Source organism: Centruroides sculpturatus, unplaced genomic scaffold, assembly GCF_000671375.1.
Source record: "Centruroides sculpturatus isolate CEXI.00-Female unplaced genomic scaffold, Cexi_2.0 scaffold312, whole genome shotgun sequence".
Taxonomy (NCBI): domain Eukaryota; kingdom Metazoa; phylum Arthropoda; class Arachnida; order Scorpiones; family Buthidae; genus Centruroides; species Centruroides sculpturatus.
The window spans coordinates 5,096-31,177 of NW_019384497.1; the positions used below are offsets into that span (position 1 = coordinate 5,096).

General features: G+C 27.8%; 2 protein-coding genes across 2 annotated transcripts; both read left to right on the forward strand.

Annotated features, from left to right (window-relative positions):
• Positions 1-2,724: 2,724 nt before the first annotated feature.
• LOC111621959 (rap guanine nucleotide exchange factor 4-like) lies at positions 2,725-24,658 on the forward strand (the record flags this gene model as incomplete). Its single annotated transcript, XM_023364215.1, has 18 exons — positions 2,725-2,875; positions 2,984-3,060; positions 3,161-3,228; positions 3,309-3,387; positions 3,458-3,567; positions 3,702-3,787; positions 3,868-3,946; positions 4,033-4,177; positions 4,259-4,353; positions 18,969-19,108; positions 19,185-19,331; positions 19,541-19,638; positions 19,715-19,840; positions 21,065-21,243; positions 21,785-22,079; positions 22,156-22,210; positions 22,676-22,730; positions 23,715-24,658. Coding segments are annotated over 18 exons (2,058 nt in total), but the record flags the coding sequence as incomplete, so codon positions are not given.
• Positions 6,005-6,970, forward strand: LOC111621960 (rap guanine nucleotide exchange factor 4-like). The gene is made up of 3 exons (XM_023364216.1): positions 6,005-6,140; positions 6,210-6,447; positions 6,624-6,970. Exons 2-3 carry the CDS (start codon positions 6,339-6,341, stop codon positions 6,809-6,811), a joined length of 297 nt encoding a protein of 98 aa, XP_023219984.1. The 5' UTR covers positions 6,005-6,140; positions 6,210-6,338; the 3' UTR covers positions 6,812-6,970.
• Positions 24,659-26,082: the final 1,424 nt, after the last annotated feature.

Sequence of the window (26,082 nt, forward strand, 5' to 3'; positions counted from 1 at the left end):
GAAATTTTTCTCCGTTGCGTGTCGCTTCGCGTTGAATTTTCGTCGATGTTAAGCCTAACAAAGACTATTGTATCGTTAAAAATTATTTTTTTATTTTGTACGAACAAAATAAATATATTGAAAAATATAAAAACAATAAAAAATTATACTTCAGGAGTTAATTTAGTATCAAAAACGTAAAATATTTGAGTAGCCGAAGACATAGCCAAAGATTACAGCGCCACAGCACTGGCGAAAATTTAAATTTGTCGACTGGAATTCTTTCGGATAACTGACGTTTCGGATAACCGACCTTCGAATAAACGACGCTCTACTGTATTTGAATCTAGAATAAATTCTTCCTGTATTTGTGAAGATTCAGCTTAGAACATTGAATTTCCTTTTTAAGAAAGATAATAAAATTAGATTTTAGTTAATGCAATTTATTCTAATTACAACTAAAGAAAACTGTAGAGAATTCATGAATTCTAAGAAAACCTATGAATTCATTCATTACTGGAGTACTCGAAGACTTTGGTTGCTGTAGAATGAATTCTACCAGAATACTGTAGTTATGAATTAGTAAATAAATGAATAAAAATATTACTCATCAAACATATACGAAATAAAACTTGCACTGCTTAATTCTAGACATTCTCATAAACTTATTCGAATGTTCTCTCCATATTTTCATTTATATACACTATATTCTTATAAAGACAAATATAAGGGGTCTAAAATAAAGATAGAAAAAAGGGGTCTTTAAACTTATCATATAGTTTCTTTCAATTATATTTATTGAGATTTACGAGTAATTTAACGTGATTAAGAAAGAATATAAAGAAAATCTTATTAATATATTTTAATAAATTAACTTTTTTTAAGAGGGGCGATATTTGAATGGAGATATATTAAAATTTAGTATAATGAAATTAATATATTAAAATATTTACATCATTTACATACAGATACTCTTTAAAAGCATCCTTAAATGAACATAGTTAGACGACTGAAGTCATTTTTTTTATTAAGTGAGGTAATGAAGCGAAATTTTACATGAATATAGGCATCATACTTATAAGTTTACTTGACTTTAATTTGATTAATGTTGTCCATCAGTCACTGTAAGTTTAAAATGAATATATTTAAGATGTTGCAGAATACTTTAATTAAATGCTTTTCACTTATAATTTTATTATTTATTATTTCAGTCTGTAGATGCTAAATATGATGAGAACAGGTTGTCATCATCATATTTAAATAAGGATTTATGTCATTCAAATCCCTGTTTTTCATAGCATATCGCTCCTCGTTATTTATTTAATTTGATAACACAATTGAATTACTCTGCTTGATGCTTTTTATTCGTACTTGTGTGAAAACAAAGATCTATCTTTCACTTAAATTTGAACTCGATACTTTCCTTTCATACTTAAGAGAAAGCATCATATGTGATGAATATGCTTGGTACTTTCCTTTCGTATTTAAGTTAGAAGTTTTTTCACAGGATAATATGAACTCAGTTTGCTTCACGTATGTATTATTCTTAAAAATAAAAAAATCCAGCAACTAGTTGCTTAACTTTCTCGGCAACATTTGGTAGCGCCATGTTATAATATTTTGTTTAAAAACTTTTTATATTTAAAATTATTATAAAATGGCAAAAAGCTTAATTTTTGAGGATAGAGATGGGTTTTATAAAATTTATAAATGCTAATAACGAGTAAAATCGTCATTAAGTCTGACCCTACACAACCCCTTTTATCGCCCCCACCCCTTTACTTACCAAAATTTATTAGCATCAATCCCTCTAATAAGCAAACCTCCAAATTTCAGAAATTTTCGACCAAAAGCACAGGAGTTATTAAGCTTCAAACAGGGGGAACAAAATCATGCCCCCCACACACATACTAACATCCATATATACAGATTTTTTTGCATTTCTCGACGTTTCGAGGTCCTCTTAGTCCAAAAATTAAAAATCTGGGGTGTCATTTTTTTGACCGATTACCAGACTTTTCTTCTGTTATATATAACAGCCGAGAAAGTAAAATTGTCAGGATTGATAATGTTAGCATATAATAATTAGTTAAAATTAAATGTGTTCAGTACAGTATAACAAAACGAGCTTAACAGTTAATGATGCACTCTTCCCTAAGTACAGAATGATTTAGGATGATATATATTGTGTTTAGTATTTAATTTAATTCGTCCTTTAATATTTAGTATTTTTCATTATAATCTAAATTTGTTTCCCTTAAATGATAGAAGAAAACCTTATGCAACTCTACAACTACTTAATAATAAGGATCTATCTATTCATTCATAACAGTTCACAATAAGAAGTTAGAATGCTCTTGCAATCTTACGCTAAAGAATTTTCATTAATAGAATGTGGAAATGGGAAATTTATTCTAGTTTATAATTTATACAATAAATAATTTAAGGTATTAAGAGTTCATAAATAGATTAAATTTCCCATTTCTCACACTTAGAGCTTATAATTCGTTCTGAACTGACAAGTATAAGGATTGCAAGAGTATTCTAATTCAAGCAAGAGAAGGGGATTGTTTATAGCTCATAAATTTATAATTAGGATTCTAGAGTAACTAGAGCATTTGGTTATGAATTTAGAGATAAATAAAGCAAAGAGTATAAGTAATCTGAGAGTCTAAACACGAGAGATTTAGAAGAGCTGCTGTAGATAACAATAGGAGATTAATTAACAGATTTTTTAAATGATTTTATAGATTAGTCGAAAGATCTGTCGATGATTTGGAGATCATTTATGAAGAATTGTTACATATAAAAGCATTGTCACACCTGTCAAACAGTGTCAAGAAAGAGTTGGCGAGTGTCTTATGCTTCGAATCTCATCCTAGAGCTGGAACCGTTCGTGAGTATTAAATTTATTAAAATTGTGAATTTTTCAAATGTAATAGCAATAAACAAATGAAATATTTAATAATGTATCTAAATACCACTATATTTTTGATAATTTTAGTATTTAATCAAGGAGATGAAGGAAAATCTTGGTATATTATACTTAGAGGATCGGTAAATGTGGTTATTTATGGAAAGGTGAGCAATTAAACCTTAAATTAATTAACTTAATTTTTTTAAATGTTTATTACTTTAAGGACTTTAATTTTGACACAATTTAAAATTATTTTCGATATAGGGTACAGTTTGCACCTTACAGGAGGGTGACGATTTCGGAAAACTGGCATTAGTAAATGATGCACCGAGGTAATTTTTTGATAACTATAACAAAAACTTTAGAAAAATCTAAATTAAAATGTTGTTAAATTAATTCTTTGTGTCTTTAGAGCAGCAACAATAGTCACAAGAGAAGATAACTGTCATTTTTTAAGAGTGGATAAAGATGATTTCAACAGAATACTCAGGGTAAATTTATCATTAAATTTAATCGTAATTATACATATTTTAATTAGATTTTATCGTATATTTAATTTAGGACGTTGAAGCCAACACAGTCAGGTTAAAAGAACATGGTCAAGATGTCCTATTGCTTCAGAAAATACCAACAGATGGTCGCCAGAGTGACGGTTCCCATTCCCATTATAAGTAAAAAACCATTAATAAGATCTCTCCTAAACATTTTTAGATAATTAAAATTAATTAATATGATTATTATTTTCTAAATGTGATGAAATAATCTGATTATGTTGATTTACTTAATCAAATTCTTCAATTATTAGATACACAGTGATGGCAGGAACACCACAGAAGATGCTGGAACATCTTTTAGAAACTAGAATAGATACAAGAAGCGAAGATAGCTCAGGTGAATGATTATGAGAATAATATTTCATACATTAAATATTAATTTTTAATTAATCATATTCAATTTATATATATTAATAGATACATTTCTAGAAGATTTTCTTTTAACTCACGTCATCTTCATGCCAAGTCATCAGTTCTGTCCAGAATTAATGAGGCAATATCCTTTATAAAATATACATTTTTATGCTTATAAATTAATTCAGAAGCATTAAAAATTATTTTTTTCTTAACTGAATAATTTACTTATAAGATAGATGAGGCGAATTCCAGACAGGAAAAGGAATTTATTCTTGCAAATAAGAGAAGAGTTGTGCAATTTACTCATATATGGGCCACAACGATACGAGATGCTTTTTTCGAAGATACTAGCATCTTCTCCTTTCTCCATGTCAGTATTTAGTATTTTCTTATTAATAACTTGAAAAAAAAATTATTTTTTTTAATATTTTCTATTATTTAACCATTGTAGGAGCTGCAAGAAGCTGTCGTTGAAGATTGTAAAAAGTATAGAGGTCTTCAAGAAGAATTAAAATGCATTACGGCCATTATAGAAGCTAGAGAAAAGTAAATGATAGATTATAATTAATTATTCAATACAATTTAAATGTAATTAAGTCTTTTACTTATATATTTAATTCAAAACACGCCACAAATTAAATAGCTAATGCANTATACTCTCTAAATTTAATTAAAATCACTTTTTCTCGCTCTATCTTTCGGTGTTTCTCAACTTCTACTATCTGTGAATTACTTTATTGCAGTTTTTTTTAATTTTTAATGATATTTTTGGAATTTTCTATGCTTTTTTGAGATAATTCCAAAAATTAGACTAGAAATTCTTCTGTGGACAATTGTAAAGAGTGATGAAGTGAGTTTCTCACTGCACTGATGTTGCTTTGAGATGGGTTTATGGGAATTTCTGTATTTCTAAAGGCTTCAAGAACTTCATAAATTTGTAGAAACCATACAGAAATCTCAAATTTCTACAGATTTCAGTATTATTTAACGGACTGTAGAGAAATATCGCGTGAAGATTAAATATTTCAGAGAAATCTTTTAAATTTATACAGGAATTTGTGAGAGATTGTAGAGAAAGTTGAACTGTAGAGAAAGCTATGAAATTTGTAGAAGTTGTAGAGTAATCTATAAAAGATTTCAGAAATAAATCTTATGAAAAATGAAGGATTTCAGAGAAATCGATGAATAGTTTTTTAGAGAAATATTTGAAATTTGTAAAGATTGTACAGAAAGATCGTATGAAAGATGAAAGATTACAGAGTAATTTATGAAAGATTTTAGTGAAAGATTATAACAGATGGAAAAAAATCACAGAAATATTTAAAATTTAAGGAGATTGTAGAGAAAAAATCGTATGGAAGATGAAAGATTTCAGAGATTTTAGAAAAAGATCATACGAAACATGAAAGACTGTAGAGAAATCTTTGAAATTTGTAACGATTATAAAAAATTGTATAAAAAATAATAAAAACTTGCTATATCTATAGAATTTTCCTTATTCTTAAACTTCTTTAATAATCCTACTTTATTGATGAGTGAGGAAATTTTTTTATTAATTTAATTTTATAAGGAAAAAGTTTGTTATTTTTACTTAATTTTTTAAAAGTAAAATACGAAAAAGTAAGAAAAATTTTTTTGAAACTCAAACCAGAAACGAAATTCATTTAATCATATTTAAAGCAGGCAATTAAGAGAAAATTGATGATCCTAGTTTAAACTATTAAAATTCGAATGGAAAAGATGCAGATAATAGAATCAACTGTCCAGGGAAATGAATATTCATGATCGAATTTTGTATATTTAATTCTCTGATGATAATTTATTTTCATAATTTTATTTTAACGTCGAATTGATTTTGGTTTGGTGATATTTTTTGAATATTTTCCCCTATTTATCATTAAGATAACACGTCAAATGTTTACTTTCAACGTGAATAACGTGTGTTGTATGATTAGTTTAGGATAACTTTCTAATTAATCTTGGTAAAATCTTATTAATTACATAGAAAAATATGTTAAAAATTAGTTTTTATGCATCAGAACTTATTAAAATTTACCATTTAATTGGAACAGACGTAGTAATGAGATAAATTGGTGGTAAATAGCATTAGCCAATGTGAAAAATGTTTATATGGTTTTATTGGTTATATAAAGTAAATAAACGCCACCTTTTTTTTTAAAAAAAGTCGATAATTATGTTTTAATCGTTAATTTTCGTTAGGGACAAGACATGAAGATGGAAAACAAGCTAACGGCACATTAAGGAATCTACCTCCTCCGAAAAAGAAGACAGAATCGTTAGATGGAACATCATCTATTCTGCCTATAACGCAGGTAATATTTCTAATTATTTTATAATTTTGTACATTAAATAGGATCTAAAATTGCTTTTCTCTGTTTAAGGAACCATCTACCAAATTAGCTCGAGCCGGTTTGGTAATAAGAACACTTATTATCCATCATTCTCCTCAGTTAATTCGCGATAGGAAATATCATTTGAGAAATTTTCGACGTTGTTTAGTGGGTACAGAAATGGTTGATTGGTTAATGCAACAGGGTAGTTCTCATGTTCGAATCCATTCCCGTTCACAAGCAGTTGGTATGTGGCAAGCACTGTTAGAAGAAGGCGTTATATCGCATGGTAAGTGTATAATAAATTGATAGAATTCTTATATAAAATATATAAAACATGAGTTTTATTCGTCTGTATAACATTGATTATCATATATACGAGAAATCGAATAATATTCATACATGATAATAGATTCATGTATTATTGCCATTCTACAATTGATTATTCACGTATTTTTCCTTCAGTAACTCACGAACATCAATTCAAAGACAAATATTTATTTTATCGTTTTCGTGAAGACCAAGACGGGGTCACTTCTACACCAACAATGGAGGATAAACTGCAAGCAGAAAGTGAACTACAAGATGTTTTAACTTTATTGCTTCAACTATCCCCAGATGCAGTTTTCAGAACAATTTTAAGGAAACCGTAAGCGAAATTTATTAGTATTCTTTTCATTTCTTAAACAATGTTCAATATAAAATTGCACATACCACTTCTAGAATGTTAAACATTATCCATTTACTGTGTCCATTAAGTTGTTAAGTGACTCTTAACAATAATAGAGAATATTAAGCTGTTAGTGAGGAAACAATATAAAGTTTACATGTTAATGGAGTTAACAAGTATTATTCTTTTTAAGTTCAATTCGTATCCTGAAGTGTCAAGCAATTATCATTATATTTTCCCTTTATTATATATTGTTTTCGCTTCATTAAATGTTTCGCAATACACAGTTTAAGTTCAAAGAAGCACAGATTTATTCAAGTTTTTACTCTAATTTTTTGATAAAATCGCCCGTTATATCCGGAAATCTTTATTGATAATTCGATAATAAATTAGAATATTCTACTTCTCTAGCAGATGGAAGTGGAGAAAAATAATTGAGGATTACATAAATCCATGTGATATATACAAAAACCTGATTGTATGCGAGGAAATTAAGCTATAAAACCTAAATGTAACGCATTAATTATCAAAAATGTATTAAATTTTATGTTGATAGGCGTGATGTGTTTCTATCTATGATTAAATTCTTAATGTTTTAACGGTATTTAATCACATTTGTTTTGATATGTGCTATATATTTTGACATTATTCATAAGAAGTATATAGATAAATGTATGTAGCTTTGTATCTGTTAATCATGTATCTCTAAATCATGTCAGGAAAGTATAAACGATACTTTTTTTTAGAAATCGAGCATCAATTCGATTCAATCCTAATTTCTTTCATAGAATTAACACCTTCTGGCTTTTACTGTGTTGCAAAACTTACAGTACATTAAAATTATAATTTAAAGTAAAACATGAATTTAAATAATGTAATTTGCATATTTTGCGATGAATTAGTTTATCAAAGACCAAAACAGCTTAATCATTTATTTCATTATACAGTTTAAATGCTGTAATTATGTAAATTTTTATCCATAAAATGATAAATCATTCTTAAAACTTTTCGTCATAATTAGTATACATTCCTCCCCGTTAATACTGAATTAAATACTAAAAATGAATTTAATATCAGGCTTTTAATTGCTACCAATCTAAGAAAAATGATACAAAAGATCTCAAAATTTAAATTCTAACAATCTTGAGTTTAAGGAAAATTTCAGTAAATTTATAATGTTATATTCTGTAAATTAATGTAAATAAAGGAAAATGAAATCTTAACACGTAAAATTATTAATTAAAGTATTAAATGTTTAATTTAATATCGCAATAAAAGTGTACATTAATTTTCTTTCTCATTTAATATTAAAATTATTATTAATATTTGGTTTAATTTTTGAAGAATTGTGACATTATTCTATGATTTAGAATTGCGTCATTAATACGAATGCTGGAGAATTCTTCGGTGCATATTAAACATAAATTAGCGCTTGAACATTTCAAGAAGACACTTTTATGTGGCATTTTATTGCTTACTTTTAGCAATAAATTTTACACAAAAAATCATTACGAAACATCAACGTTTTAATCATAATGTGCAATCATGGGAAATAAAAGAACAGAAAATTAACGTAGAACAAGTGACACCATGTTCAATATGATCTCACTATTCTATAATATCAAAATTTAATAAAATTTAATAAATGTGAAATATTCTTTTTTTGTCACTTTACAAAATTCGATTTTCCCGAATTCATATTTATCTAGAAATGCCAATTTTCACTAATATATCTTGTATTTCACATGTATGTGGAGCTACTTGCAAAATGTACCATGTGATTTTTGACATTTTGAGAGAAAGACCGAAAACTTATTTCGCGAAAACAATGGAAACTGGAGACATGGTTTAAATTGATATTTATCATTAACGGTGAAGACATTGTACTGCGCTATGATCGATAAAATGGAATCCCATAGATTCAGAGGTACAGTACAATGTTTCTGTTTTGCCATGTGGTGCAGTTTGGCAGTAGGACTTTGCGAATAAGTTTGCAGTATAATATATTGCAACTTAATTTGAAGTACTGTATTAAGCTGATTGGTATTTCATGTCGTACGTTTTGTCGCAGAAAAAAGTAATTTTCTATTCGTCAATATGCAAGTAAATGTCGTTTTTTCTCATTAAATTATATAGAAAGTAGTGGATGTTTGGAAACCAGGCCTTCATCACATGGTACAGATCTTGACAAAGATTGCAAAACGCAATTATGGTTAAAGGTCACGTTGTCAGTTTTGCAACTACGCAACTCATATCTAACAAATAATATATTTTTTGCGAGATGAGGTACCATCTATACATAAATTTGGGTTTTAACTATCCGTAAACCATAAAAGAATAAATTTCGAAGTTTCTCTGTAATTGAATTCACAATTAATTCTAGAAATTCGTTGTTTTTAAGCAGATTGTAATAATAAAACAAAGATTTATTTACTTATTGAAACGATATTAAGAAATTGTAAATCTAAATGTAAGTTAAATGTGTTTAACAAGCTATTTTATAACCAAAAGTAAATATTAATTTATCTTCAAAATGAATTTAAATACTATCTGAAGAGATGGAAAAATTGACTTTATATACTTTCCTGTTCAAAATTTGTTTAAAACATTGAATATTTTTATATAAAGCATTTAAAATATGTTATTCTTTAATTGTATTTATTGTAATTATAGATAAAAGAAAATTACTGCACCTACTTACATCTAACTAAATATAACCTCAAATATACACAGAATATCCAATAATTAGAACATTAATTAACGTTATTTTGCCATTTACATCAGTTGAATTACAAAATAATTTTGTTTAATTTAACTAAAAACGTGTCATTCGTGTAATTAACCCTTTCTCTTTCTTCCTCTGTTTACATTTGTAATTTATTCAAGTATTATTATCTAAGTACAGTATTTACATTTTCAGTATTTACAATTGAATTTAGATTACAGTTTTTCTGTATTTGTCGTTAGTTTTATAAGTGTTGGAAGGAATCACCAAATGTTATTTGGAGGAATCACCAAATGTTATTTGGTGATTCCAAAATTAAAAGAAACACCTAAATAATGAGGACATGTATTTTTAAACGATAGAAAGACGAAAACAATAAAATTATTTAGAGAGCATATTATACCTTCTGGACCAGAATAACATGAACTATCCTCTGGACTTGTCATACTGAAAAATTACCTACAAATATTAAACTTTTCATAGCATTAATCGCAAATTTCAATTAGTTTCAACAGTAGACTACTTTATCCTACTCTTTTATTTCTTTTTTCCTCGTCTATGTTCCTATTTCTTTTCTTCTTTATTTCTTTCAGAACCTTATACATTATTATTATGAATTAACTGTGGGTCAGAATGATATAGACTGTTCTCTGGATCTATTACAACATAGGAAGTAAATTATCCTATCATAGAGCCATAAAAATAGTAAATCATGGCTCAGCGATAGGATAATTGCTTTTAATGTTACACGACAAGCCAAGATGATAGGCTATGTTATTCTGATCCTATTAAAGGTGTGGGTAACTGATAACAATAATGTGTAATCATCTGAGAAGATGAAAAGAAATATAGGAGGAGAACCAAGTGAAATTAATGGAAACGTTTTAATTAATGCTATGAACATTTCAAAAGTTATGGTATTTTTAAAAATATTTATTCAGTTAAAGTTAATGAAGATAGAAATAATACTATATTAAACATGTAGAACTATGAGGGAAGCATTCTGTAGAATCAGATAGATCCTGTTACCCCATCAACTGATGATAATTCGATTTATTTGAAGCTAAAAATTTGGGCATGTTAAATTTTGTGATTCATATTTATTTATTTAACACCATTCTTTAATTTTATGCCTTAAACTAGCTATTTACACTATATTCTTTTCCATATTGACCATTTTTCTCGCTATGTGACTTCACACATTCATTGACATATGTAATGTTTGCTCACTCCAAGTTTTTCTGATCGAAGTTATGTTTGCCTTTAGTATATTTTAGTACAGTAAATTTATCTTTACTGCAAGATATATATACATAAAAACACATTTTATACACATTTTCTTACAACGAATTTATCTTTATTTCCTTAAAGTAAAGTTAAATATTTCCTTTATTTAATATCTTAATTTATCAAGGTAAACTGTGTAAGATTTTAATTAAAATTTATGAACTTTTTGTCAATTTAACAAAAAATTAATCGAATTNTAAAATATTTGAGTAGCCGAAGACATAGCCAAAGATTACAGCGCCACAGCACTGGCGAAAATTTAAATTTGTCGACTGGAATTCTTTCGGATAACTGACGTTTCGGATAACCGACCTTCGAATAAACGACGCTCTACTGTATTTGAATCTAGAATAAATTCTTCCTGTATTTGTGAAGATTCAGCTTAGAACATTGAATTTCCTTTTTAAGAAAGATAATAAAATTAGATTTTAGTTAATGCAATTTATTCTAATTACAACTAAAGAAAACTGTAGAGAATTCATGAATTCTAAGAAAACCTATGAATTCATTCATTACTGGAGTACTCGAAGACTTTGGTTGCTGTAGAATGAATTCTACCAGAATACTGTAGTTATGAATTAGTAAATAAATGAATAAAAATATTACTCATCAAACATATACGAAATAAAACTTGCACTGCTTAATTCTAGACATTCTCATAAACTTATTCGAATGTTCTCTCCATATTTTCATTTATATACACTATATTCTTATAAAGACAAATATAAGGGGTCTAAAATAAAGATAGAAAAAAGGGATCTTTAAACTTATCATATAGTTTCTTTCAATTATATTTATTGAGATTTACGAGTAATTTAACGTGATTAAGAAAGAATATAAAGAAAATCTTATTAATATATTTTAATAAATTAACTTTTTTTAAGAGGGGCGATATTTGAATGGAGATATATTAAAATTTAGTATAATGAAATTAATATATTAAAATATTTACATCATTTACATACAGATACTCTTTAAAAGCATCCTTAAATGAACATAGTTAGACGACTGAAGTCATTTTTTTTATTAAGTGAGGTAATGAAGCGAAATTTTACATGAATATAGGCATCATACTTATAAGTTTACTTGACTTTAATTTGATTAATGTTGTCCATCAGTCACTGTAAGTTTAAAATGAATATATTTAAGATGTTGCAGAATACTTTAATTAAATGCTTTTCACTTATAATTTTATTATTTATTATTTCAGTCTGTAGATGCTAAATATGATGAGAACAGGTTGTCATCATCATATTTAAATAAGGATTTATGTCATTCAAATCCCTGTTTTTCATAGCATATCGCTCCTCGTTATTTATTTAATTTGATAACACAATTGAATTACTCTGCTTGATGCTTTTTATTCGTACTTGTGTGAAAACAAAGATCTATCTTTCACTTAAATTTGAACTCGATACTTTCCTTTCATACTTAAGAGAAAGCATCATATGTGATGAATATGCTTGGTACTTTCCTTTCGTATTTAAGTTAGAAGTTTTTTCACAGGATAATATGAACTCAGTTTGCTTCACGTATGTATTATTCTTAAAAATAAAAAAATCCAGCAACTAGTTGCTTAACTTTCTCGGCAACATTTGGTAGCGCCATGTTAGAATTATTATTTTGTTTAAAAACTTTTTATATTTAAAATTATTATAAAATGGCAAAAAGCTTAATTTTTGAGGATAGAGATGGGTTTTATAAAATTTATAAATGCTAATAACGAGTAAAATCGTCATTAAGTCTGACCCTACACAACCCCTTTTATCGCCCCCACCCCTTTACTTACCAAAATTTATTAGCATCAATCCCTCTAATAAGCAAACCTCCAAATTTCAGAAATTTTCGACCAAAAGCACAGGAGTTATTAAGCTTCAAACAGGGGGAACAAAATCATGCCCCCCACACACATACTAACATCCATATATACAGATTTTTTTGCATTTCTCGACGTTTCGAGGTCCTCTTAGTCCAAAAATTAAAAATCTGGGGTGTCATTTTTTTGACCGATTACCAGACTTTTCTTCTGTTATATATAACAGCCGAGAAAGTAAAATTGTCAGGATTGATAATGTTAGCATATAATAATTAGTTAAATTTAAATGTGTTCAGTACAGTATAACAAAACGAGCTTAACAGTTAATGATGCACTCTTCCCTAAGTACAGAATGATTTAGGATGATATATATTGTGTTTAGTATTTAATTTAATTCGTCCTTTAATATTTAGTATTTTTCATTATAATCTAAATTTGTTTCCCTTAAATGATAGAAGAAAACCTTATGCAACTCTACAACTACTTAATAATAAGGATCTATCTATTCATTCATAACAGTTCACAATAAGAAGTTAGAATGCTCTTGCAATCTTACGCTAAAGAATTTTCATTAATAGAATGTGGAAATGGGAAATTTATTCTAGTTTATAATTTATACAATAAATAATTTAAGGTATTAAGAGTTCATAAATAGATTAAATTTCCCATTTCTCACACTTAGAGCTTATAATTCGTTCTGAACTGACAAGTATAAGGATTGCAAGAGTATTCTAATTCAAGCAAGAGAAGGGGATTGTTTATAGCTCATAAATTTATAATTAGGATTCTAGAGTAACTAGAGCATTTGGTTATGAATTTAGAGATAAATAAAGCAAAGAGTATAAGTAATCTGAGAGTCTAAACACGAGAGATTTAGAAGAGCTGCTGTAAATAACAATAGGAGNTTATTTGAAGCTAAAAATTTGGGCATGTTAAATTTTGTGATTCATATTTATTTATTTAACACCATTCTTTAATTTTATGCCTTAAACTAGCTATTTACACTATATTCTTTTCCATATTGACCATTTTTCTCGCTATGTGACTTCACACATTCATTGACATATGTAATGTTTGCTCACTCCAAGTTTTTCTGATCGAAGTTATGTTTGCCTTTAGTATATTTTAGTACAGTAAATTTATCTTTACTGCAAGATATATATACATAAAAACACATTTTATACACATTTTCTTACAACGAATTTATCTTTATTTCCTTAAAGTAAAGTTAAATATTTCCTTTATTTAATATCTTAATTTATCACGGTAAACTGTGTAAGATTTTAATTAAAATTTATGAACTTTTTGTCAATTTAACAAAAAATTAATCGAATTTTTATTTTTGTCGAGATGGCTTCTAGAAATGTCAAGGAGGTACTTAATAATTGCACGTGAATGACTAAAGTTCTACAATTTCTGTTTTTCACTACATTTTAATAAAGTTTCTTTATTAAATTTAATTTTAAAAATATTTTGAAGATATATTTTAAAATATATCTTAAATATAAGAATTACCCGTAAAAACATATATTTATTTTGATTTGAAGTTCTTCATCACAAGCATTTTCTTTAAAAATTTTTATTTTCTAAATTTTATTGATTTTTATAAAGGCTAAATTTTTTGTAGATTAGAACTTTCAAAAAACTCTTGTATATTCTAAAAAATTGGAAAAATATGTAAAAAATCGTTCATTTAAAAAACATTACGAGTTTTTTTTACCATTTATTAAGATAAATGAGAATATTTTTTAATAAAAATGTCAATTTTATGTTTTTAGTTAGCAAGAATTTTGTTTTCTCTGTTTTCAAATGTTTGAATGAAATCTCTTTGTAACTTTTAATAATCTGCATGTTCGATTATTCATTCATTCATATGGAGTCCTCTTTACAGAGGATTGCAGTTGAAGGACATTTCGACTCTTCACGATTGTAGGCTTTTTTCAAGCTTGAGCCAGTTCATTTTTGATGTTGTCCTGCCACGTTAGCCTAGGTATTTCCTTTCTCTGTTTGTTCTTCACCACTCTTTGAACTGAAATTTTCATTTGTTTCTCTAAGGATCCTCTTATTATATGCCCAGCATATACTATTTTTCTTCTCTGGATGCTGACCATCAGGTTACTTTCCATTTCAAATCTACTCATAACATCCTCATTGGTTATTCTTTCTATCCAGCTAATCTTTTTCATTCTTCTAATATACCACATCTCAAAGGAATTTTATCCTATTAAACTGCCTCTTGGTTTATTGTCCATGACTCGCATCCGTATGTAGCCATACTCCAAATAATTAAGTATTTTTAGTTTCAACTTTTTGCATACATTTCTTAATACTGAGGATATTTGTGCGAAAGCAGCTTTAGCCTTTTTTATTCTATTTTTCATTTCGTAATTACATCTGTTGTTCTCAGTTATCGAACTTCCTAAATACTCATTTTTACCTTTTCTATTTTCCTTCCATTCAACATAATCTTTAGATATTTGTTTTCTTCTCTTGAGATTATCATAACTTTCGTTTTGTTCACGTTTATTTTCATTTGGTATCTTGCTTTTCCCACTTTTTTCAATCTATTTAGAATTTTCTCTAACCCTTCTTCGGTATTACGTAGCAGAGCGATGTCGTCAGCATACCTAATATTATTGATAAGATGTCCATTAATTTTTACACCTTCGTCTAGATTTTCGAACGCCTCTAGGGAATGTTGGCAACAAACCACATTCCTGTCTTACTCCTTTTTTGATCTGAATCCATTTGGTATCATCTCCCTGAAATCTGATCATTGCTTTTTGACTTTTATACATGTAGATTATTCTCAGTAATTTTTTTTATCAATACCGATTATTTGTAGAATCCCAAACAACAGCGTTTGATTAACACTGTCAAAGGCTTTCTCGAAGTGGAAAAAACATACAAATAACTCTCTATTACGATCCATCATTTCTATAAGTCCTTTCTCCTATAAGTCGTATCATTGTAATGACCTCCCTTGTCCTTCTGCCTCTTTGGAATCCAAATTGCGACTCATCTAGTTCCCGATTTATGTAGTTTTCTATTCGCTGTATGATGTTAACTAAAACCTTCGAGGCATGGCTTTTCAAGCTAATAGTTCTGTGTTTATCACAGTCTAAGGTACCCGCAATTTTAGAAACAGGGATGAAGATAGATTTTGTGAAATCATCCGGAATATCTGCCTCTAAAGTTTGTTTAAAAAATTAGTTAGTATTCTTGTTCCACCTTCCCCCGTAGCCTTAAGGAGTACTTATATTTAATGTATTCCTGATGCCTTTTCGTCTCAACTTTTTCAGTGCAGCATCAATCTCTTCCTTGAGAAAAGTTGCACTTTCTTCTTTCTCCTCCATTCCTTAGATTATTAAATATTATAAAATAAATAATGAGAGCTAAAGAGGATCTAATTTTTGTGAATATAGTTGGACAATGGATTCATTAAATCATAGAAACAAGAGATAGATCCTTTTGTTTCCGTGATCGCATAAATTCACTTGTCCATGTTTCTATCTATTAAATTTTTATATTAAACCATATTAACTTTATATATGTATTAAACCTTATGCCAAATCATTGGTAGATCATGAAAATAACAATATTTTCCTCTTGTTTCCATGGTTATTCAATATTATTAGCATTAGTAAGATCATGATCTTACTAATGCTAATACTATTGAAAAATTCTACTAACATCATCAGAATGAGTGGTCTCATATCAATGGGAACAGAACCCTCTAGTTATTTAATATTTATAATTTTTAAATTCATTATTACATTTTTAACATTTTTTTTATTCTTTTTATGCTGTTTTAAGTTAAAACATAAATTCAAAACATCGTTATGAAGATGTTACAGTTAAACACACCTTTGAATCTAGATAGAATAGAACTCCTTTTATTAACAAGTACAAATTTGCAGTTGAAAGAGAGCTATTCATGCTAAATTAACACAGAACACATAGCCTGTTAGTAATATGCTATTGATATATTCAAGCAATCCTTCCTCTTTCAATTTTAAATCTTCCTTCCTCCAACTTTAGATCTTTCCTCTCGCAAAATTTATATTCTCCTCTGGCCAATTTTTCAATTCTCCCTTTTCCAACTTTAGAGCCTTTTTCCAGTTATACAATTACAACTATAGAGTTGACTTAGGTTTAAACTTCATTCTCTATTTCTTAATAATATGGTATCAATACAAATAATCTCGAATTATATGCTATATTAAAGCAAGTGAATAAGAATCTATATGCTCGTCTCTTCATTTATAGAAAATGAAGTATAAATGCATCTTTAAAATTGTTTCACAAAATATTTAAGTTGTTACTTGTACTAAATTTAAATGTATGTATGATATACATATGTTAGAGATGTTTACTGTAAATGCATTCATTTATCAACATTATATATAATTAAGCAGCTGAAAATACAAACTAGTATTTTATGCGGCTAGTTACTTGTAGTTAATGATTAGCAATGAGATATTAGTTAATTATTTTAATATTTTGGTATTGTTAATTTGAATTTCCAACTTTAATTTTTTTCTTTTTAATTTAAATCTTCTCTCTTCCAATTTTTGTTTCATCTTACATTCGTGTATAATCTCAACTTTAAATTCAATTTTAAATGAATATAAAAGATTTATTCTTACTAATTATGGAAAAATATATATACTATAATCTCACAGAATGATTTAAATGCAATTTATACGTTATTTAATTTTATATTTGCTGAAAATTATCCTTTATTGTCGAAATTATAAATTGTTCCATTATCAAACTTTTATGAAAATTCAATTTTCTATTCATGTGAGAATAATAATATGATCAAAATATTATATAATATTACGAGATAATGAGAATAATGCGATAGTTTCATTCTCATGGATAATTCATTTTGTATCCATTTCAGTTATTAATGTTAAGAGATATACATCATTGAATACGAGTATTTCCTAAAGGGTTTAAATGACATATTTTCTCGTGTTAATTGTTACAAATGCTCTTGCAATATTTCTTGTAACCTTGAACAGTTACTTTACATAAATATAATTTTTTTTTTAATTACAAATGCTTTATTGTAATAAGAAAGATCTTTACATAAATATAATCACATAACGCAACTTTTTACATCACTAATTAATTTTTTTTTAATTATAAAGCATATTTTTATATAAAAATATTGCAACATATTTTATCATGATTTTTTTTCTTTTCCTGCATTATTTTTAGAAAATTTTAATATATATCGAATTTTGAAGTATTTAGATACTGCTATACATAAAAATATTTTTTAGAAAATACATATAATCTGTGTTTTTTGTAAATAAAACTGCAAATTTATTATTCCCCAACTGGTAGTTCACGGATTTTTCGAAATGATGAATTGTATTGTAGTTCTACGGAAGTTGAGAGGTTAAATGTAATAAAAATGATAAAAAGCGAGAATCTTTTATAAATTTATTTTTCATCTTTTATAAAATAAATAAATAAATAGATAAAATAAAATAGATATTGTGATTTTATAGAAAGAAAATAAATTTATAATTTAATCATTATGTTATAAAATTCAATATAAATCTGATTTTCTTGGAGTATATAAAATTATATAATGGTAAATTTGATTCTTTTCTTTCTTAATGTTTTATTAAAATATAAATATTGAAAATTTTTCAGAGAATTTTTTAGAAAATAAAATGCCTCAATTTACTCGAAAAATTTTTGATTTAAGACCCATAAATCTAATAATTTTTTTTTATTTGCATCAAAGGATTTTGATCATATAATGATGAAATCTTAGAATATTTTCTAAATTCTTATAGAAATGTAATCAAAGAGTTGCATCGATATCCATTTATCATCATTATAAATGGATTAATTAATTAATATATGCAAATGATTCTAAGAGGTAATCATTATCATGGTCTCTTAGAAACTTTTGCCAAAATAAATTGTTCCATTTATTATTATTATTATTATTGATGTCGAATCAACTCTGATTTCATTTCTAAGAGGATTTTGAGCTGCATCAAAATCCATTTATCATCACCATCATTCTCATGATAGATTAATTGATTCATGACAAAAGATTCTAAGAAGCCGTGATAACGATCATTATTGTGATTTGTTAGAATACTTTTTCAGATGATTTCTAAGAGATGATTAACACCCTCATCGTCGTCACTTAGATTTTGTAAATCTTTTTGGAATATGTAATTAGAGTCACATTTACATCCAGTTATCTTCATGATACCATTGTAAAATCTTTTAAAAATGAGATAAATTCAAAGAAATTTCACTTTATAATTTTTTTAGATTTCACCAAAAAATAGAATCGGAAGGACCACAAAAGTGGAAATGTGGACCTTACGGGCAAATTCGTTCTTTAACATCAGGAAGCACACAAGATGGAGAGATCGAACCAGGAAGGAAAACAATCAGAGCTACCGACGAAAGTAAGTTTTCTATTGTTTAATTCATAAAAGTCACCATGCGGGATGTATTTTTTTGATAATATTTTGTTTTTTAAAGTTATATTTAGAGTTTATTGCGCTGATCACACGTATACAACATTGAAGACAGTGGTGGGTGCCACAGCCGAGATTATCAAGAGAAGCGCTGCTGAAAAACTTGGATTAAAGGACGATCTGGTTTTAGTTGAAGTGAAATCAACCGGTGGTTCGTTGATTCATTTTATCACGAATTTTTTTTAGATGATATACAGTTTTATATATAGAAGTTCTGCTTTAGAAGCATGTTAGAAGCTTGCATTGTAGAAAAATTTTAATTTACAATAAAAGGCATACTTTTCGAAATTTTCTTATTCTTAAGAGGAAATATAGAATAATATTTAGTATTTATAATGGGTTTTATGGTTTGATTTTCAGAGAGAGTGGTTTTTAAAGATGCAGAAGTAAGTGTATCAACAGGTTTATCCATCAATGGACGAATTTTCTTATCTCCGTCCGACCACCAGGACGCCTTAGTAAATTAATTGTTTAATTATTTTAATATCGATGTGTTAATATATAATTATTTATTTAAAAAAAATGTATTTTTAGACTCCATTACAAGAACAAGACGGACCATTGGAAGGCACGGGGGCTATCTTAGAGACTTTGAGTTCATACGATATTGCATATAACATGACTATATATGACTGGGATCTATTTTGTTGCGTTCATGAGGTAATTTTTTGGATGTTGCTTCATTATTCACTTGGTTTATTTATTTATTTTTTTATTCTCTTCCGTTCACAAGAAATTTTTTGTTTGGATTTTGTTGCGCTAAAACAGTTACTTTTGAATTTTGTCATGTACAATATATGAGGTTGATTTTGGATTTTGTTTCCTTCTTGGAATAATTTTTTGAATTTTTGTGTTCACAAATCAATTTTTGGATTTCTCCATAAGGTAATTTTTAAAATTTGATTTTGTCCAAGGGATTTTTTTTTGGATTTGACTCATTCGTGAAACATTTTTTCTGGTTTTTTTCCATATTTTACTAATTCTGAATGAATACCTGTAAGTGAAACTTTAAGAAAATAATATATGTGAATTTATTCACAATTTAAATTTAAAACCAAAATATATTAAGAAATATTGCAAAATTAATTTTTAAAAAAGATAAATATGCATAAATTATAATGAATATTTAAAAATTTTTCTTAAGCGATAAAAACAAACGATACAAATTCTTGACCTGTTGACAATTGAGTCTGATGAATACCATTTAATATGTAAATGAACATAATACTAGTTGTACATAATATTAAATCTAATATTCTGAGTTGAATATAAATCCATGATTCACTTTAAATTAAATTTATGTACAAAAAATGTAGAGGAGAGAATTGCAGGAACAGCATCCCATCTAATGAGTTTTCAATAAGTGCTGAATCAATATTAATTTACATACTCCATAAGAAAATTTTTTAGAAGTAAAGATTTTAGATAAATTTCACACGTTATTTTGATCTGTTTTTTGTAAAAATTGAATGATTGGCCCTTTCAAAAAGCGAGAAATCGAATTTAACCCGCCCATTTTCTAATTATCTTCACATTTCTCACAAATATCGTCAACAAAATATAAAAATTCGTAAATTAGTAATGGAAGTTTTGAATATTTTTATTTGGATTTTAAGACAACGATTCTTTATGTTGAAAGGAATCTAGTTATACACAAAATATATAATTAGAAAATTATTAAAAATGCTTTCTTACTGTAATTGTATTTAACATTTTAATGCATTTTATGATTATATTATTTAGATTTATTATCACTCACTACATTGAAAGAAATTATCATTATTTATAAATAAGAACTTTTAGACTTATTCCTGCATAATTTTTTAAAATTAAACTTGAAAATAATATGTTAAAATCGTTAAAATCATAAAATTTTTCTTACAGTACGAGTTAATATATCAAGTATTTGGAAGACATCAGTTTAGAAAGATTATGTCAAATTTGGATGTTTTTCTTAGAAGATTTAACGAAGTGCAGTACTGGGTCGTGACAGAAATGTGCTTAGCAACATCCCTTGGAAGAAGAGTACAGTTGTTAAGGAAATTTATAAAAATTGCTGCTCAGTATGTATTATATTCTACTATTTTTTGAAGTTTTTCTTATACCAAGACCTTGTTACTGTTTGTAAATCCATCAAGAGAATGACCCGAAACTAGTAATTAAAGTAAGAATTAAGGCTAAATGAAGTATAATCTGATAAATGAGGATATTTTGGACCTATTCTTGCAAAAAATATCATATTTTTTAACCTCTGGTAGCCTTCAGTTTGATCAATTTCGCGGCTTGTAATACTAACTTAAATCTCTGTCATCCGAAATGATAAATGAAGACAGAAGACTCGATCTTTGACAGATGATAAAACTTTTGGGGATTTTCTTCTTGTTACTCTTCTTTTGTTTTCCCCATCCGAAGTTTAAACATCTTATCACAATCCCCCTCTTAAATTTTTCGCTATAGTTGCGCTTTTGTTGGATTTAACCGAACTTTCAAACTACATTTCACGATTCTGAAATAATCTATCAAATGTAATAAAGTAAAACCGACATTTTTTGCTTTTATGGATCCATTAGAAAATAACGTAATTCATTTTTTCCCCTATTTTAGTTGCAGAGAAAATCAGAATTTGAACACGTTCTTTGCTGTAGTAATGGGATTAAGTAATGTTGCAGTCAGTCGACTCTCACAAACATGGGAGAGGCTTCCTAATAAATTTAAACGTACTTTTGCGGAATTTGAAACTTTAATTGATCCTTCGAGGAATCATCGAAGGTATAGGTTATCTGTAAATAAAATGGATCCCCCCATAATTCCGTTTATGCCCTTGCTCCTGAAGGACATGACCTTCTCGCACGAGGGCAATAAGACGTATCTGGAGGGATTAGTCAATTTTGAGAAAATGGTAATTCTTTTTGTAATATTTTAACGTACTTCTACCACTTTACTTAATTAAATATTGATTTTTTTTGCTTTTGAAGCATATGATTGCCCAAACTCTTCGTTCATTACGCCAATGTAGAAGTCAGCCCATGGGTGAGTTAACATGTTTATAGGTCTTATTACTCCTCTTTTAAATGGATTTTTCTAAAATATTTTAATGCCGAAGTCTTCTTTATTAATGTAATAACATATTAGAGCGCTTTTTTAAATAAAAAAGTGCATTTTTTTTACGTAAAAGCTTTTCAAAGAACAGCTGTTACGCTATAACGAAACTAGGATTTTTGTTAAACATGCCGCATAGAAATTTTTTAATTTATTACATTTACTATAACTTTCTGCATATAATAAATTAAATACAATTCATTAAATTTTAATTAAAATAATAAATAACAGAATTATAATGAACTTGCTGTTGATTTTTTTAAAGAAAAATCAGGATTAATTTTTAAGTAATAATTTAAGCTGTTTTTTATGTTATTTATTTGTGATTTTTGCTCTAAATTACTTTTTTTAATATAATAAATTATATTTTTAATAAATAGATCTTTCTCTTTACAGTGCTAGAACCATCTCAATCAAGTAAAGCCCAAGTAGAAGTCAGCAATTACATAAGGTATGCTTTAAAACAGCAGTAATAATTTTTAAAGCTGTCTAAACAAGTGATTTACAGAAAAAAATCGCATTTTAATTAATAAAATTAATAACAAATATGCTAATATCATGATCCCGTTTTCTGTATTTGACGTTTCAATTATACTAAGAATTTTCTATTAGTCTTTTGAAAAGGGGGAGAGAGATGCAAATTAGATAATGTAAGCTGTAAAATTGAAATTTTTGAATAGATTTTTTAAGAAAAAATGTTATTAAATTTAATTGCGAATTAAGTTTTATAATTCTTTTTTCTGATTAAAGACTTTACTTTAGCTTTACATGCCTTTTGTAGGGTATAAGTTTGATTATAAGCTTATAAAACCTAATAAAAATTTATTTATATTTATATTGTAGTTAATTAAATTTATATTTTATTTATTTACAAAACATTCAGTAAATTTGTAGACTTATTTAATGGTTATGAAGAATTTATTTGTACTTAGGTTCAGTTCTATACTAGAAATACAAATCATGTTTCCACCAAAATTCATAAACAAATATGCATTCTAGTCTCAGATGACATTCGAACCCACGTCCTGAAGTATTGATATATACATACATACAGTAATTCCTCGTAATGCGAGTTGGATGGACCTCATTCAAGATTAGAATGCATTTTTCTTTATGGTTTGTAATTTATATTATTCGGATATCTAAGGAATTGTGAGGTCCGAACCTATATTCTTAGGAATATACCATATATAATATCTCAGGATGGTGTTTCAAACCTGAACTGAGATTAACATGCATTTTTAAATGATTCTTAGTAGAAACATGGATAAGGTTTACTTTAATCAGTATAGGTTCATATGGTTATCCTTTCTCCTAATGGGATTCTTCATTAGCCTAAGAGTATAATTGATTCATTTATCCATTAAAACTAACGATAAAACGGATTTAAACTATTCTAATTAATTATTTTTATTCAATCTTTAATTATTTTCAGGAACTTTAGAGTGATTGACAATCAGCGAAGATTGACACAACTATCGCACAACCTTGAACCAAGACGTTCTTAGGGGATTTGCATTCAACAATTTTTATCGACATATCATGAACTATCTGATGTCAGGGAACAATGAAACAAAAAATAAAGATAAAGAAAGTAAGATGATGGAGATCTTCAAAGTCATTAAAAAAGTTAACTCTTCGGTACCAAATTCTTGTTAGAAGTACGGGGAAAGGCGACATTTTGTATGTGTCCCAAGTATTGTTAATGGCAAATTATAATAAAATCTGAACCATTTAAGATAGTTGAAAGTATTGTCTAGTGTTTAAAACATCATGGAATGATAGTTTGGATAATCTTTAGCATAAAGTAAAGCATAAGATACTCAATTTTTAATGCTTTCTATATATATGCACATTAATATTATATAGGGTGTTAATAACGATGCTAATTCAAAGTTATAAACAGTAAATAAATAATAAAATAATTAAACAATACAATAAAAATTTAATTTAAATATTTATATAATTTATTTATGATTTGTTAAACAGCTTATTAAACTGAATCACAGATACCTATGCAAACCAAACATTACATATCAATAAAAGCATAAAAATATATGCTAAAGCTTAATAAAAACTATGCAAGGATCAAAAAAAGTTGTTAGAAAGGATATATATATATATATTAATTTTTTATTGTGTAGATATTAAACGATGAAAAAATGAAAAAAACAGATTATAAATTATGCAAAGTTATACAAAAATTGAGTATATGGGACGTGAAAGTCGCCTTTTCCCCTCAGAAAAAACACAAATTAAGGACTATGAAGTCTCAGTATAGTCCTTGCTAGTCTTCCATTTTTATTGCTACGCAGCCGGGTGCAATATAAATAAATAAATAAATAAAAAGTAAATAAATAAATAAAATATATATATATATATATAAGCGCGCAGTTGGCATCCCAACTGAATTCTGCACCATTCTCCATAACGTGCTCGGGTTCGAAACTCACCTAACGGAGGCGAATAGACGGCCGACGATTGGACTTGTGACGTCATAGATGTCATGGTGGCCTCATAAGGTGTGATCTCTTGTTTAACATGCTCGTTGGATGCTGTGGCCGTAGTCACCACCGGTGTGAATGCCTGTTCGGGAAACTGTTGGAGGCTGTAGGGTGTACCCGCTGATACAGCAGCTGTAGCAGTACCCAAATCTGGAACCATTGCTGTGGTTTTAAGTTCCTCCTGTTTCGGCCATTTAGGCCACATTTGCTACAAAATAAAAGGATTTAACAACGTCAGAACGTAACAGAAATAGAGGAGAGTTTTTTTTTGTAATTTTATTAAGTGTCGTGACAGGAGGGTTTTCTTTAATTCTATTAATTACACCACCTTTTATTAAGTATCTCGACACTCTGGAGTCGTATTGTGACCGTTTTTTTTAAAGTTTTACACCCGTTCTAGCGTCAATTGCCCGTGTTTTCTTTCACGAGGAGGTGGTAAAGTTATGAGATTTACTTAGACAAAATGTGCAACTCACATTTGTATAGAGCTGGTCTCCATTGTACTGCGTCCTCTGTCGTTTGTTATCGTCGTCGTGAATAGAATGGTCACCATTCAAATCTCGACCGTCATTGGCTGAAAGAAGACAGACGGGAGGAGTTACATTCCTCTGATTGACAGATCGAAGAGGCGAAGTCGTTCTATTGCTACACTTCTTTTATTTATTTATTTATTTAAACCGACAGTCAATGATTAAATTATGATTAAAATAGCATAATTTTATATCGTTAAAATATACAAAAAAAAGAAAAGGTGATTTAATATTTTAAAATTTAACAAAATGGGGTTAAATTAGGATAAAGAGCAAGGCATTTCTAGTGTTTTGAAATGAGAAAAGCACGGTTTAAAATTATTAAAAACACTTCCTGACCTGTTTAAGTTTTAGTGTAAGCTTGTATTCGTTTAGTTTAATGATGTTTATCTATGAAAATTCGCTGACCAGAAGTGTATACCCCATCAAAGCATACAACGTTGTAGAGATTAGAAGGAGAGTGGGGTTGTCGGAGCTGTTTAAACCACAATGAGTGTAATGGGTAACAAGGCAGACCCAATCCCAAGCGATTATATCTACCAGTAGGAACACATTCAATCTGTTGTTGAATAATTGGAAAGATTAGCTTACGTATGAGAAACAGATGGGGACAAAGAGGGGGGATCTTCCCTTCTATGTTATCTCGGCACCAAGTGCATCAACCCTCAACAACTCCAATTAAGTTCCAACCGATCAATAAGCGAACTTTAACGATTATTAATTTAATTATCCGATCTAGTTTAGTAAAAATTTCCATTAGTGATAAGAG

Excerpts from the sequence above, each read along its gene's own strand:
- LOC111621960 (XM_023364216.1), top strand. The coding sequence starts at position 6,339 with ATGGTTGATTGGTTAATGCAACAGGGTAGTTCTCATGTTCGAATCCAT. Across the intron at positions 6,448-6,623 it reads AGAAGGCGTTATATCGCATG|TAACTCACGAACATCAATTC; the intron begins GTAAGTGTATAA and ends TTTTTCCTTCAG.